Below are 16,628 nucleotides of genomic sequence, written 5' to 3' on the forward strand. Positions count from 1 at the left end.
AAAAACTACAGGATAAATTTCAGAAAAATCTCTCATACAGACTTCCCTGGTGGTCCAGCGGTTAAGACTCCACATTCACTGTGCAGGGGGCCCGGGTTCGATCCCTAGTCAGGGAATTAGATCCTGCACGCCACAACTAAGAGCTTGCATGCTGCAACTAAAAGATCCCGCATGCCGCAACTAAGACCAGCACAGCCAAGTAAATAAATACATACATACATACATAAAAATGTAACTACTAAAAAAATCTCTTATAAAGTTAGAATAAACAAAACCAAGGGATGGAAAATGAGAGAAAAATGATGAAAAAAACAAGGGAATCTAACAGAGAGAAAATTTCCCAGAATTGAAGACAGTATGTTTCCTGATTGAAAGGGACCCCTGAGTACCTAGAGCAGTGATTGAAAAAGCCTTACATTATTATTACTTATCATGATGAAGGTTCAAAACATCAAGGATAAAGGAAAAATATATGTCCTAAAAGCTTCCAGAAACAAGTGAACAAGCAAAAATTACATAAGAAGTAAAGGAAATCAGAATAAATCAGACTTCTCAAGAGTCTAGTCACATGAGAAGCTAAATAACAGTGGACCAATGCCTTTAAAATTCTGAGGGAAAGGGCTTCCCTGGTGGCGCAGTGGTTGAGAGTCCGCCTGCCGATGCAGGGGACACGGGTTCGTGCCCTGGTCCGGGAAGATCCCACATGCCGCGGAGTGGCTGGGCCCGTGAGCCATGGCCGCTGAGCCTGCGCGTCCAGAGCCTGTGCTCCGCAACGGGAGAGGCCACAACAGTGAGAGGCCCGCGTACCGCAAAAAAAAAAAAAAAAAAAAAAAAAAAAATTCTGAGGGAAAATGATTTCCAACCTGGAACTCTGTACCCGGCCAAACTGTCAATCAAGTGTGAGAGCAAAATAAAGCCATCTTTAGATAAGCAGGGTTTCAAAAATGTACCTCCCATGAACTTATTCTGGGGAAGTTACTGGGGAATGAGCTCCTTCAAAATGAGAGAATAAGCCTCAAATAGGAATATCCAGGAGACAGGGGATTTGGTACAGGAGAGGAGATGCAAGTCCCCAGAATGTGGTTATGGGAAGTCTCAGGACAACAGTTGGATAGCAAAGCCAAGACGACAGCTTGGAGCGAGAGGAGGATAGGCCTAAGGAAGAATGTCTCTAAGGGAAAAAAATGTTGAAAAGTATCGGATTCATGAGACCAGACAGAAAGACGTTTTATAGTCCTGATGGAGAGTTTATGGAATAATTAACAGTAGATGCATAGATAATTACACAAATGAAAAAAAGTAGGCAATTTTTGACTCCAGGAAAAAAAGAGTTGTAGAGTTGTTTAGAGTTGTTTAATAAAGTGAATGTAATCTTAGTACGGTATACACTGTAAAAATATTCTTTTTTACTCTTAGGAATAGTTATATTCATGTAAACACTGACTCAGTCAACCAGGGAATTTTGTAGACTGTCCAAGCGTCTGTTGATGGTCGAGAGAGAGAGAAAGAGAGATCATAAACTCATGGAGGAAGAACAGAGAGGGGACTTTCACTCCCTCCTGGCTTCAGCCTTCACCTTCCTGATGAAGAATCCCAAACCAGTATCTACACACCTGTGATTTTCTGCAGCCCTATACTTACTGGACAAATTGTCTTGCTTATTGCCACCTGTAAGTGTAAACTAGCACGCTCTGTCTCTGTCTCTCTGTCTCTGTCTCTCTTTGTCTCTCTCTCTCTCTCTCTCTCTCTCTCTCTCTCTCTCTCTCTCACACACACACACACACACACACACACACACACATACACACACACACTCACACACCTCTGACTTATCCTCTTCCTCATCCTTTCCCAAGCCAACTCATCATAATTTTTATCAGTGGCTCCACTCTTTTTCCAATCTTCCAGTTTGGCTTTTCCACTACTTAATACCCTATATCCAGTCTGTTTCTGTTGGCTTTGTAAAGCCTTCCAAAGTCTCTGCCCTGTCTCCAGCTGTAATCTAATCCAGAGTTTATATGAACTTTATAAAGTGTACAATGTGACAAAAATGTAAAAGAAAGTATAAATCTTGCTAAAGTTTAAATGTTCATTGTAGAAATTTTGGAAAATATAGAAAAGCACAAAGAAGATAAAAATAATCTCCATTCTTAATTTCAATTTGTAATTTGGTGTGTTTCCATCCAGCCCCTTTTTCATGTGTATATAATAATCTTTTCTGAAACAATAAAACAAATATTGTGACTATGTTGTATATGCCTCTTTGTAACTTTTTCATTTACTAAAATAAAAACATTTTATTACATAAAAAATTCTTCTGTGTCATTTTATTGGCTGCATAGAATCCCATTATAGCTATCCTATAATTTATTTAATTGACCCCATTTATAAATATTTTCATTGTTTTGGTTTTTTACTCTTAGGAATAGCACCGTCTCTGATTATTTAGTTAGGATAACTTAAAAGTGTAGTTGCTGAGTCAAAGTTGTGCTTATTTTTTTTTCAATGTGGTTAAAAAAAAAACCCACATAACATAAAATTTACCATCTTAAGCTTTAAACAAATTTTTTAATGGAAGTATAATTGATGTACAATATTACATGTTATAGGTGTAAAATATAGTGATTCACAATTTATAAAGATTATATTCCATTTATAGTTACTACAAAATATTGACTATATTCCCTGTGTTGTACAATACATCCTTGTAGCTTATTTATAGTTTGTACCTCTTAATCCCTTACCCCTATCTCGCCCCTCCCCACTTCCCTCTCTCCACTGGTTACCGCTAGTTTGTTCTCTAATTTGTGAGTCTGTTCCTTTTTTGTTATAGTCACTACATTAGTTTGTTTTATTTGTTAGATTCCACGTATAAGTGATATTATACAGTATTTGTCTTTCTCTGTCCGACTTATTTCACTTAGTATAATACCCTCCAAGTCCATCCATATTGCTGCAAATGGCAAAATTTCATTCCTTTTTACGGCTGAGTAATATTCATTGTGTGTGTATATATATATATATATATATAAAACACATCTTGTTTAACCATTCATTTGTTGATGGACACTTAGGTTGCTTCCATGTCTTGGCAATTGTAAATAATGACACTATGAACATTGGGGTGCATGTATCTTTTTGAATTAGAGTTTTCGTTTTCTTCGGATATATACCCAGGTGTGGAATTGCTGGGTCATATGGTAGTTCTATTTTCAGTTTTTTGAGAAAACTCCATACTGTTTTCCACAGTGGCTGCACCAATTTACACTTCCACCAACAGTGTACAAGGGTTCCCTTTTCTCCACATCCTCACCAACATTTTTTTATTTGTGTCTTTTTGATGATAGCCATTCTGACAGGTGTGAGATGATATCTCATTGTGGTTTTAATTTGCATTTCTCTGATGATTAATGATGTTGAGCATCTTTTCATGTGCCTGTTGGCCATCTGTATGTCTTCTTTGGAAAAATGTCTATTTAGGTCTTCTGCCCATTTTTTTGACTGGGTTGTTTGGTTTTTTGATATTGAGTGTATGAACTGTTTATACATTTTGGATATTAACACTTTATTGAACATATCATTTGAAAATATTTTCTCCCATTCAGTTGATGGTTTCCTTTGCTATGCAAAAGCTTTTAAGTTTAATTATTTTCCAGTTGTTTGTTGTTGCTTTTATTTCCTTTCTTTAGGAGACAGATCCAAAAAAATAGTGCTACAATTTATGTCAAAGATGTTATGCCTATGTTTTCTTCCAGGAGTTTTATTGTTTCTGGTCTTACATTTAGGTCTTTAATCCATTTTGAGTTTATTTTTGTATATGGCATTGGAGAATATTCTAATTTCATTGTTTTACATGAAGCTGTCCAGTTTTCCCAGCACCACTTATTGAAGACACTGTCTTTTCTCCATTGTGTATTCTTGCCTCCTTTGTTGTAGATTAATTGACCATAAGTGCATGGGTTTATTTCTGGGCTCTGTATACTCTTCCATTGATCTATGTGTCTGTTTTTGTGCCAGTACCATACTGTTTTGATTACTGCAGCTTTGTAGTATAGTCTGAAGTCAGGGAGCATGATTCCTCCAGCTCTGTTCTCCTTTCTCAACGTTGTTTTAGCTATTTGGGCTCTTTTTTGTTTCCATACAAATATTAAAATTATTTGTTCTAGTTCTGTGAAAAATGCCCTTAGTATTGTGATAGGGATTGCACTGAATCTGTGGATTGCCTTTGGTAGTATGGTCATTTTAACAATATTAATTCTTCCAATCCATGAACAACACAGTACATGTTTCCAACGGTTTGTGTCTTATTTCTTTCATCAGTGTCTTATAGTTTTCCAGTACAGGTCTTTTACCTCCTTAGGTAGGTTTACCATCTTAATTATTTTTAAGTGTGCAGTACAGTGGTATCAACTATATGCATACTGTTGTGCAGCTGATCTATAGGACTTTTTCATCTTGCAAAACTGAAACTCTATATCTATTGAACAATTCCCTTTTCCCCTCCCCCCAGCCCCTGGCAATCACCATTCTACTAAGAGTTTGACTATTTTAGTTATCTCATAGAAATGGAATAATGCAGTATTTGTCTTTTTGTGGGGTCGTGTTCATTTTCAAGGCTTTTGAAATGCTGTGTTAAACTGGCTTCCCAAAATATTGTGATAATTTACACTTTGACTGAAAATATGAGTGTCCATCTGGGCTACACTTTCGCTGTTGCTTAGAATCCATCCTTTGTTTCAATTCTTGCCCAATCCTTAAAGGAACAAAAGGAGTAGGCTTGAACACGTTTTCTTTTGGATAGGCCATTGTCCTATCCTCAATCCTAGATGAAATACTTGCTAGGGCACTTACTGGGTGTGTGACCTTGGACAAGTCACAAACTCTCTGTGCCTCTGTTTCCTTATTTGTAAAATGGGAACAATAATAGTATATTATTATATATTCACACTATTATACGTACTTATTATGAGGAATACATGAGTTAATAAATGTGAAGCTCTATGAACAGTGCCTGTAATATAAGTCCAGAAGAGAGGTAGTTATTATTGTCGTTGTTATTATTAGACTGTACAAGATTTCTGCTGTCAAAGTACTTATCTACCATTTTGTCCAATCCTTGATAATCTAATAAATGAAAAATGATAGCCAGCTATTTCAATTTGTAAAATTATTGTGAATAGTTATAAAATTGTAATTTTAAAATTATCGATTATCAGTGAACGTGAACATTTCTCTTTGTTTATATTGGCTATTTATACTTCCATCACGACTTCCCTTTTCAAAGCACTATGGTAAACAGGAGTTCACTTGATCTTCCTAACAAGCTTCTGAATCAAGAAGGCGGCAATCAGGCAATTGGGATTGACATGTATACACATTTGTTTATAAAATTGATGACTAATAAGAACCTGCTGTATAAAAAAAAGTGATCAAATGTATTCTATTGGAAAGAAGCAAAAATAGACCATGTTTACTGCCTAAATTACATAATAATAATTTTTAAAAATGCAGCAATCATCATCCCTACTTTCCGAATTGAAAACTGAGGCTCAGAGGGTTACAATTCTAGTCCCAGGTTTCAGATCTCACCTTTCAAAGCCTAGCGTCTGTCCCAGAAAGTATTCCCGGTTAAAGCTTTTGTTACTGGTACCCACCCGACCCTGCCCCAGCTCCAGCTCCAGCTCCAGCACCAGCACCGATGCGGCGCGTCCAGACACGCTCTCCGCGCACGCGCAGCCCTTCCTGTGGGCGGGGCCTCGACGCTCCTGTCCGCCCTCCACCTCCCAGCCCCGCCCAGTCCGAGGCGCGGCAGGCTCGTACTGCAGGCTGGGAGGTAGGGGAAGGCGGGGGTTCCCCCTTGGGCCCTTGTCCGAGTCCCGAGACCCGGGAGGGAAGGCCCCGACTCCCGAGCGCCGCCCGCCTCCAGCCGCCGTTTTGGACCGGGAGTGGGCGGCGGCGGGAGGGGAGCTCTCCTGGGGCCGGGCTTGGGCCCGGGCGGGGCGGTGGCGGAGGGCGGGCCCCTCGGGCCGAGCGGGCCGTAACCCTCTGGGAGGGCAGAGGTGGGAAAGCCCTGGTCCGGAGGCTGGAGGCCGCGCGAGTCTGGGGCTCCCCGCCCACCCGCTTCGAGACTTCGGCCGGTCGGTCCCTCTGGGTCGCGGTGTCCTCGTAATTATGGCAGTCCCACGCTGGATGCAGCGCGCTACAGTGTAGGAAACCGTTCACAGGGCTCTTCGCATTTGGTGCTCACACGGCAGCTCGTGGGAGGGGGCTAGGGGATGGACTGTTGTCCCATTGTGCAGACGGGGAAAACTAAAGCTCAGAGTGGGGAGGAGATTTGCCTAGAGACACCCAGCGAGGTGGTGGCAGTGGGACTCAGGTCTTACTCCTCCAATGCAGCGCCCTTTTCCCCCGGCCCGTCTGCCTCCCCTGCCAAAGGAAGGGGCTGAGGTAGGGCATTAGTGAATGGAAGTTCGTTCGTTCATTCTTTTTTTGTTTTTAGATCCGCCTTCTTCTGTACCATCCAGGTCGGAGCTGACTAAGAAGTATACAGAAGCCAAGTCATGGATCCACCTGCACGTAAAGAAAAAACCAAAGTTAAAGAGGCTGTCAGCAGAGTTGAGAAGGCCAAGCAGAAATCAGCCCAGCAGGAGCTGAAGCAAAGACAGAGAGCAGAGGTGAGAGTAAGGAGGGCCTGTATACCTGTAGTCTGCTGGAGATGATGCCGGTATAGAGAGATAGAGCTGTGACGGGGAGCCCTACCTGCCTCCAGCCAATCCAGCCAAAACAGGTGTTATCCCAGGTTTCCAGAGGAGATCACTGAGATTCCAGAGTCACATGCCACGTGTCAGAACCCCGACCGGTACCAGATAGCCTCCAGATGACTCCTGGCGCAGAGCTTTTGTGGTAGGACCTGAGGGAAGGAAGAAAGGAAAAAGAGAAGGGACGGGCTTCCCTGGTGGCGCAGTGGTTGAGAGTCCGCCTGCCGATGCAGGGGACACTGGTTCGTGCCCCGGTCCTGGAAGATCCCACATGCCGCGGAGCGGCTGGGCCCGTGAGCCATGGCCGCTGGGCCTGCGTGTCCGGAGCCTGTGCTCCACGGCGGGAGAGGCCACAACAGTGAGAGGCCCGCGTACCGCAAAAAAAAAAAAAAAAAGGGACATGTAAGGGAGGGGTCCTGTAAGGGAGTGAGAGAGAGCAAGTGTCACACACCCTAGTACAGATGTCCTGGATTTGGCCTGGAGAGTTGCTCCTCCTAATTGTGAAGTAGAGGCCCAAGCTCTACACCCAACACTATGTTCCTTTGTTCAGTCTGCACTTAAAAATCAACCTGAGTGTTTACATGAATATTTTATTTTAGCATTTAATATCAGGAAAAAGCTTCCCGCAGTCTTCCCTCTTTCTATTTCTTTTGCTTGTTTCTTTTCTTTTTTTTTTAGAAATTTAAAAATACAGAAAAGCAGAATATTATAACAAACACCTGGGTACTCAGTACCCCAGATTGATAGTGTTTAACATTTTGTCATATTTGCCTGGAGTCTTTTTTAAATAAGATAAGTAAAAATTACATAAAAATTTGAAGTCCCCTTTCTCCATTTCCTTTTCCCCTCCCTGTGGGCAACCACTATTTTTTTTTATACTTTTACACTCAAATATTAGTAGATATTTTTGAACAATATAAAATGTTCTTTTGTGTTTTAAAATCTTATATTAAACTAATTCCACGTGTTTTATTTTGTTTATGTTTTTTAGAACTATTCATGTTAATGTAAGTAAGAATCTAGTTTATTCCTCATCACTGCTAATAGTAGTCTAGTTTATGAATGCACTTTAGTATATTTACCCCGTCTTCTGGTAACGGATGTTTAAATAATTTATAGGGTTTTTTTTTGCTGTTACAACCAATGGTGTAGTGAAAAACTTTTAGATGTCTCCTTGGGCACCTGTGCTGGAATTCCTGAAGGGCATATATAACTAGAAGTAGAATTATTGGGTACATTTTCAAATTTACTAGACGTTGCCAAATTGTTTTCAGAGAGATGTACAAGTTTGCACCTGCATTAGCAGTGTGAGAGAGTTCTCATTCTTCACTTCTTTTCCAATGCTTAATAGTGTCAGACTTTAAATTTTTGTTAATCTGATCCATTCACTCACAATATTGAACTGCTACTACATGCCAGGCACTGTTGTAGGAACAGAGGAGTCCCTGCCTTTGTGGAGCGTGCATTCAGCGGGGGAGGCCGACATAAACATAATAAGTAAACTTAATAGTGTGTTTGAAATTAATCCATAAACTGAAATCTGCCTTTGGATTAAGGCAGACTGTCTGAGAGCTGTGGACCTGGGTTCTAACAGATTGTGCCCCTCTTTCCTTCACCTCCCCATCTTCACCTGGACACAGGCCCCCAGACGGTTTTACTGCTCAGCACTTTGGTGAAAGTTGGAGGGCCGCTGTAAGAAACAGCCCTAGGAAACTGTCCTTTGTGCACACTGCAGCGATAATGTTGTTGAGGACATTGTTCATGTGTTTACTGACACCCTGCCGGTGAGGTTCCACAGGTTACACTTACTTGTCTGACTTCAAACCCCAACTCCTCCATAAATTCCAGTTCTTCCCAGGTCACCTTGGACAAGATACTTAACCTCTCTGAACCTCAGTTCTTCAGTTCCTTTTTGGTAAAATGAGGATGATAACATCAATTACACAAGATTGTTGTAAGGAATAGAAATGTATGTAAAACACATAGGACAGTGCCTGGCCCAGAGAAAGCGCTCAGAAATGGCAGCGACTGGTTGTTATCAGGAGTCACTGTGTTTTCATTGTGCGGACTTGAAGGTGAATTGCGCTGATTTGCCAAGATATCATACCGGACTTGCACTGTCGTTGCAGCTGGCCCTTGTTGAGCTCCTCAGATGTGCCAGGCACATGCATCACCACATGTAATCCTCACACCAGGGTACATTATTGTTGCTCCCACTCTGACCTTTGTAAATCCTTCCTGGAATAAGGAAGGGGGATACCACATACATGAGCTTGTGAGGTAGAAAGTATTATCCTCACTTCAAGTGAAGTGTTGGGACCAGAATTCCTAGGTAGTAAGGGATAGAGGGGCAGGACTGCCATCTAAACAGGTCTCTGGACTTTCTCCCCTGCTCCCTGCTTTGCCCCACAGTTGCCTTGCTGTTTTGTCTGTGTTGCCTGGAATGCAGTTTCCTAAGATAGGAATGTGACAAGAGCCCTTGTGGGGAGGCGGAGACACAGTTTCCCTTCAGTTCTGTATAGATGCCACATTCCAGAAAGTGAGATGAGAAGGAGAGATGAGAGGGGTGAATGGGAACAGAGGCCCATTTGGCAGCTGAAGCAGCATTTGGCACTGTTGGTGATCCTGTCCTTGAAAGTCTCGTTCCTTGGCTTGGACCCTTGACCCATTTTGAGTCTCTTCTTTCTCTGCTTAATGAATTACTTAATATATTCTTAATACATAATACTTATAATACTTAATATATTAAATATATTCATACTTAATATATTCTTAATTATATAATACATATAAATAATATATATAAAATGTGTTTGTGCACTTAAAGAAGATGAATAAAACAAACACCCAACTACAGAAATAGAACATGACCAGTAACTTAGAAGCCCTTCAGGCCTCACTCTGGTCATGTCCCCAGCCTTCCCACTAGCAGTACCCTCGGTCCTTAATTTCATGCTAATCACTCCCTTGCTGTTCTGTATTAATTTACTATTTCTGTGCGTACCCCTAAATAATATTTTATAGCATAACACTATACTGTCTAGTTTTGCATGTTTCCGAACTTTATATATGTTACCGTATTCCGTGACTGGTTCTCTTCACTCAGCATCTTTTTTTTTTTTTTTTATCCATGTAGATTTATTTATTTGTTTGTTTGTTTTATGGTAAAACATACATAAAACTTGACCATTTTAACTATCAGTATTATGCTTTTTGAGAATCATTTGTGTTGTTGTTTGAGACATTTTCATCACTGTGTGGAATTCTGTTTTACTTAAAGATTATAGATTTTTTTTTCTTTTAATGTATTTTTGGCTGCGTTGGGTCTTCGTTGCTGTGCGTGGGCTTTCTCTAGTTGTGGCGAGTGGGGGCTGCTCTTCATTGCTGTGCGCAGGCTTCTCACTGCAGTGGCTTCTCTTGTTGCGGAGCACAGGCTCTAGGTGCGCGGGCTTCAGTAGTTGTGGCACATGGGCTCAGTAGTTGTGGCTCGTGGGCTCTAGAGCACAGGCTCAGTAGTTGTGGTGCACTGGCTTAGTTGCTCCACGGAATGTGGGATCTTCCCTGACCAGGGCTCGAACCGATGTCCCCTGCATTGGCAGGTGGATTCTTAACCACTACGCCACCAGGGAAGTCCCAAGATTATAGAATCTTATCAAAATTTTTTAAAATTGGGAAAAAAAAAGATGGTAGGATTATTCAAGCTTTCTATTTAGTCAGTTTTGATCATTTAAGTTTTCAAACTTATTGACACAGAGTTCATAAGTTTTATTTTAATCTCCATTGTGTCAGTAATTATGGCTTCTTTTAAATTCTAATAATGTTTGTTTGTGCCTTCTCCCTTCTTATCTCGACCTGTCTTGTCAGAGGTTTGCAGGGTTTTCTTTAGTATTTTCAAAGAACCATCTTGCAGTTTTGGTGATCCTCTCTATTGTACATTCGGTTGCTTTTTCATTCATTTCTGCTCTTATTTTGTATTTTCTATTTGTCTCACTTCTCAGGTTTTTTTCCCTTCTTTTTGATTACTCAAGTTTTATCCCCTACACACAAACACGGTCCTTCTTTTTTTTCTTCTATACAAATGTGGAAGCTTTATGTTGTTTCTCTTCCCTTGGTGGATTAATTGATTACTGCAAGGTGAGCAATAAGGTAGACACCCTGCCTTTCACCTTAGAATGTCTCTCACAGTTTTCTTTCCACCCCACTGCCTGCCCTGGGTCATGTTCCTACTATCTCCTCCCGGACTATTATAATAGGTGTCTCCTAATGCCTATAATCTCTCCTCCCCAACTCCATCTCTCACATGGTCTCCAGTTTTCTTTCTCAAAGCACAGATATAATCAGTTTGCTTCCCTGCACACTTCTCTCTCCAGAGTCAGCCCGATAAAGTCCAGATTCCTTGGCATGGCATTTAAGGCCCTAACATACTTTTCTTGCTTTCTCCAGCTCCCCAAACCCCATTCCATGATATCTTTTTTTTTTTTTTTGCGGTACGCGGGCCTCTCACTGTTGTGGCCTCTCCCGTTGTGGAGCACAGGCTCCGGACGCACAGGCTCAGCGGCCATGGCTCACGGGCCCAGCCACTCCGCGGCACGTGGGATCTTCCTGGACCGGGGCACGAACCTGTGTCCCCTGCATCGGCAGGCGGACTCTCAACCACTGCGCCACCAGGGAAGCCCCATGATATCTTCCATATTAGCATACTTGAAGTTTCCAGAACTAATGCTGTACTTTTGCATTATATTTATTTAATCATAATATCCACTCCCCCATCACCTATGTCCTTTCCCCAGTCTCTACCTGTTCAAATCCTACCGATCCTTTAAAGGCCTGATCAGTCACCTGCCTCACTGCTTCTTATCTGATTCCCCAGTGGAGTTACTGTCTACCTCTCCTGCCCCTGCGTTACCAATGCAGTTCTGGCATTTTCAAATGACACAGCCTCTTGTGTCTGAAGATACACTAAGCATTTGCCTCCATTGCTAACATGTCTTTTCTCCCGTTCAGATCTATGCCCTCAACAGAGTCATGACAGAACTGGAGCAGCAGCAGTTTGATGAGTTCTGTAAACAGATGCAGCCTCCTGGAGAGTGAGCCACCCCTGCGTTCACACTCGATGGGACCCTGGAGGCTTTGTTTGTGTTTTGTTTGTGTGTTACCAGTCTTAAGCTGAGATGGCCCATTTGGAGCCATCTGGACAAGAACTTACACAACTGGACAAGAAGACATTTGTGTTATTCCTGAAACGATAAATCGGAACTTCCTATATCTAACTTACTTCACTAGTTCCTCCGATCTGAATTGGCCCATTGCTTGCTGAAGAGACTTGTTCTGTTCTTCCAAGACAATAGGTTTTTTTTTTTTAACTTTTTCTATTTTTTGAAAAAAAATCAGTGTTTCTTGTGAAACTGTAAATCTCCAAAACTACAAATAAAATACTAATAGGGTGTTTGTTTGCTCATACTTTAGGGTTGGGGCGCCTAGCCATAGATGGTGGAGTCCAAAAGAACGTACTAGGCAGGCAAAGTTGAGGTGAGCAGAGGGGACCCTTTCTCCTTCGGGAGGAGAGCGGAGAGGAGAGGAGAGAGAGAACATGGCTGCTTCCAGATTTCATTCTTCCTGGGCCTAAAGCTCTGCAGACCCTAAGGTTTTAGCCACACGGGTATAAATATGTGGCCTCTGCTCCCAGATGAGCCACAACTCAGGTTAGAGGCTTGAAGCTAGGATTCCTGTCACCCTATGAATGTGAACAGCTAGTGGCAGGCTTGTACCAGCAGGGGGAGGGGAGTGAGGCGCTTTTGGTTTTCCATTTTCGTTTTTGGTTTTTCATTTTCATCTTTCACCTTGTCAGGCCTAGAAGCAGAACACATATGGAAATGAGGCAGATCGCTCAGTGAGGGCACAAGAGCCAACACTGCCACCTCCATTACTCTCCACACTGGAAATGCCTGTATTTTCCCTAGTGGTGCTGGGAATATCTCCAGCAATTCCCATCTCCTTTGTCTCCCTGCTGCTCTGAAGTCACTGAGAATTCTGTTCCCATTGTTGTGTTTGTTTTAGGAATAAACTGCGGAGTTAAGGAGCTTGCTATCCCTGTGGAGAATGTGTTTTGAGAGCCTAAGTTATAGTCAAGGATTACCTCTACATAGATTATCCCCATAAGTAGTAATTAGGTTCTATAGGATCCTACTGAATTTGGGTTGAATGCAGATTTTTCAGTTTTGTGTTTTGGAGAAATGGGGGTTTGGAGTAAGCTGTCATAAACCTAAGGAAATGATGTATTAGTATGCTAGAAAGAGCAGTTTTTGGAGTCAGATGACTTGGGGTCAAGAGCCATCTTTACTGCATTGGATAAGTTATTGACCTCTCCAAGCCTCACTCTTCTCCCATCTGTGTAATGGAATAATATTTTCTTCTTCTCAAGATCATTCATTGAGAAATAAGTAAGATAATGTATTTAATAACTACTCAGTAAATATTACTTTCCTTCCCAACTACCTTACTTCATGGGATATGTTTCAAATTTCAAATAACCAATTAATATATGAGCATTGGTTGGAAAGATTCTGATCCTTAGTTGGGAACTGCTTGTATTAACATGTCGCAGCCCTGGATATAGTTCATCCTAGAGAAGTTTTCTAGTATTGCAAACTAGGTGGTTGTAAAATCAGTTGAATAAATTGTGACCAGCTTTTCTTTTTAATGAAATAATAGATTGTAAAATAGCACATGTGGTAAGGATATTGTTTCATGAAGCTTTTGTTTCAGCTTTCAGTTTTTCACCATCGAGTATAATGTTAGCTGTGGGTTTGTCATATATGCACTTTAATACATCAAGGTACATTCCTTCCATACCCACTTTATTGAGAGTTTTTATCATACATGCGTGTTGAATCCTGTCAAATGCTTTTTCTGCATCTATTGAGATGGTCATGTGGTTTTCATACTTCGTTTTGTTAATGTGGTGTAGCACATTGGTTGCTTTGTGCATGTTGAACCATCCTGCCATCCCTGGGATAAATCCCACTTGATCATGGTGTATGATCCTTAATGTATTGTTGTATTTGGTTTGCCAATATTTTGTTGAGGATTTTTGCATCTGTGTTCAGTAGTGATACTGGTCTGTAATTTTCTTTTTGTGTGTTTTCTTTGTCTGGTTTTGGTATTAGGGTGATGTGGGCCTTGTAAAATAGTTAGGAAGCGCTCCCTCCTTTTCAACTATTTTTTGGAATAGTTTGAGAAGGATAGGTATTAATTCTTTGAATGTTTTGTAGAATTCACCTGTGAAGCCATCTGGCCCTGGAATTTTGTTTTGGGGGAGGTTTTTGATTACTGTTTCAATCTCTGCACCAGTGATCGATCTATTCAGATTTTGTTTCTTCATGATTCACTCTTAGAAGACTATATGATTCTAAGAATTTATCCATTCTTTCTAGGTTGTCCAGTTTGTTGATGTATAGCTTGATCATGATATTCTCTTCTGATCCTTTGTACTTCTGTGGTATCTGTTGTTATTTCTCCTCTTTCATTTCTGAGTTTATTTATCATTACCTTCTCTCTTTTTTTCTTAGTGAGTCTAGCTAATGGTTTGTCAGTTTTGTTTATCTTTCAGAGAACCAGGTCTTAGTTTCATTGATCTGTTCTATTGTCTTTTCAGTCTCTATTTCATTTATTTCTGCTCTGATCTTTAATATTTCCTTTCTTCAGCAGACTTTGGGCTTCATTTGTTCTTCTTTTTCTAGTTTCTTCAGGTGTAAACTTAGAGTGTTTGAGATTTTTCTTGTTTCTTGAGGTAGGCCTGTATTACTATAAACTTCCCTCTTAGTACCACTTTTGGTGCATCTCATAGGTGTTTTTTTTTTTTTTTTTTTTTTTTTTGCTGTACGCGGGCGTCTCACTGTTGTGGCCTCTCCCATTGCGGAGCACAGGCTCCGGACGCACAGGCTCAGCAGCCATGGCTCACGGGCCCAGCCGCTCTGTGGCATGTGGGATCTTCCCGGACCGGGGCACGAACCCGTGTCCCCTGCATCGGCAGGCGGACTCTCAACCACTGCGCCACCAGGGGAGCCCCCATCTCATAGGTTTTGGCATGTCAAAATTTCACTTTCATTTGTCTTCAGATAATTTTTATTTTTCCTTTGATTTCTTTGTTGACCCAATAGTTGTTCAGTAGCATGTTGTTCAGTCTCCACATATTTGTGATTTTTTTTCCCACCTTTCTTCTTGTAGTTGATTTCTGGTTTCATACCATTGTTATCAGAAAAGATGCTTGAGAAGTATGTTTTCTAAGTCTTGGCCTTCCCACTTGTTCCTAAGATCTGTTATATGTTAGAATATTTTATTTTATTTATTTAGTTAATTTTATAACAAGTTCTATTTTAGTTCTATTTTTTATTTTGATTCCTGACTAAGGACGTAAAGACATTGAATGGTTAGCATTAGCATCCTGAGACCCCAGAGCCAGAGTAGAAGTGTAGCCTTACTTTCATATAGGTAGAAGGAAGCACACGTCCCTCTGTTAAGTCAAGAGGCTCTTAGCTGACCTATAACTATCCTCATATTGCTAACCTAAACATTTTTTTGAGGCAATGTAGTATGATTATTATTGTTATAAACAAAGTACAATTTATACAATCAAATGTGTATTTTCCCGTTCAAAGCAGTCCTCTTGGAAGTCTACATATTTATTTTAGCTCTGCTGCTATGGCTCAAAATGGACATGGAAATCCTCTTTCAGAATTGCATCTTTTTCCTTTGAATGTAGTTCAAGTTTTAGATATAGCCAAAAATCATTTGAGGCCAAATCTGATAGCTAATGTGGTTTTGGTTTAAGAAGAGGACATCACGGGCTTCCCTGGTGGCACAGTGGTTGAGAGTCTGCCTGCCGATGCAGGGGACACGGGTTCACGCCCCCGTCCGGGAAGATCCCACATGCCGCAGAGCGGCTGAGCGTGTGAGCCATGGCCGCTGAGCCTGCGCATCCGGAGCCTGTGCTCCGCAACGGGAGAGGCCACAACAGTGAGAGGCCTGCGTACCGCAAAAAAAAAAAAAAAAAAAAAAGAGGACATCATTGGCTAATATTGAATATTAGGTTTTTGGACTAAATTTGGTTGGTTCAGAGTAAAATAAGTATTTTTTGAGTACCTACTATGTCCAGGCACCGTGCTAGGTGCTGGCCTCTAAGAGCTTATGTGAAGACGTTTCTCGACCTGGAGTTCCTAAAATATTTTGATGAAGGATAGCATCAGTGAAATGAGGGTTCAGCATTGAAGGACATCACACTAAAATGTCTGAGCCCATGTATATTTGTAAGAGTCTTACTACATTATAGTAACCTTGTATATAACTCACTAGAATGCACAACCAAATCAATTCATCAACAAAGTAAATGTTTTTGAGTGTGGGGCACTGTGGCAGGCAGCAGAAATATGAAAATGTAAACTCAAGGAGCTGAAAGTCTAGTGGGAAACAGACATATTCATCTAACCATGAAAAAAATACAAATGGTGTAACAGAGATACAAACAGAAAGCCGTGGAGAAGAGGAGGGTGCTGTCTGTTCCTTTAGAGTCAAATAGCAATGTGGACTTCATTGGACTTTTATTTTTCATTTAATTTTAGATTTAATGCATATTTGCCATACACTTTGTTCTGCAAACTTCAAGAAGTTAGATCCGGGCTTCCCTGGTGGCGCAGTGGTTGAGAGTCCGCCTGCCGACGCAGGGGACACGGGTTCGTGCCCCGGTCCGGGAAGATCCCACATGCCACACAGCGGCTGGGCCTGTGAGCCATGGCCGCTGAGCCTGCGCATCCGGAGCCTGTGCTCCGCAACGGGAGAGGCCACAACAGTGAGAGGCCCGCATAGCGCAAAAAA

General features: G+C 41.4%; 1 protein-coding gene across 3 annotated transcripts; it reads left to right on the top strand.

Annotated features, from left to right (window-relative positions):
- The first annotated feature begins 5,792 nt into the window (after positions 1-5,792).
- SVBP (small vasohibin binding protein) lies at positions 5,793-12,204 on the top strand. 3 transcript variants are annotated; one of them, XM_027108879.1, is made up of 3 exons: positions 5,793-5,833; positions 6,500-6,674; positions 11,763-12,204. In XM_027108879.1, the coding sequence occupies exons 2-3, from the start codon at positions 6,561-6,563 to the stop codon at positions 11,847-11,849; spliced, it is 201 nt and encodes a 66-aa protein (XP_026964680.1). In that variant the 5' UTR covers positions 5,793-5,833; positions 6,500-6,560; the 3' UTR covers positions 11,850-12,204. The 3 variants fall into 3 exon arrangements, with proteins under 3 accessions (XP_026964680.1, XP_026964679.1, XP_026964681.1); XM_027108878.1 differs by lacking the exon at positions 5,793-5,833 and adding an exon at positions 5,869-6,206; XM_027108880.1 differs by lacking the exon at positions 5,793-5,833 and adding an exon at positions 5,869-6,137.
- The last annotated feature ends 4,424 nt before the right edge of the window (positions 12,205-16,628 follow it).

This window comes from Aethalodelphis obliquidens, unplaced genomic scaffold (assembly GCF_003676395.1).
Source record: "Aethalodelphis obliquidens isolate GAN/ISIS:26980383/991018 unplaced genomic scaffold, ASM367639v1 scaffold9, whole genome shotgun sequence".
Classification (NCBI taxonomy): Eukaryota; Metazoa; Chordata; class Mammalia; order Artiodactyla; family Delphinidae; genus Aethalodelphis; species Aethalodelphis obliquidens.

Bases quoted from the DNA above. Each gene is read 5' to 3' on its own strand.
- SVBP (XM_027108879.1), top strand. From the start codon at position 6,561: ATGGATCCACCTGCACGTAAAGAAAAAACCAAAGTTAAAGAGGCTGTC. The intron at 6,675-11,762 runs GTGAGAGTAAGG...TCTCCCGTTCAG, and splicing joins AGCAAAGACAGAGAGCAGAG to ATCTATGCCCTCAACAGAGT.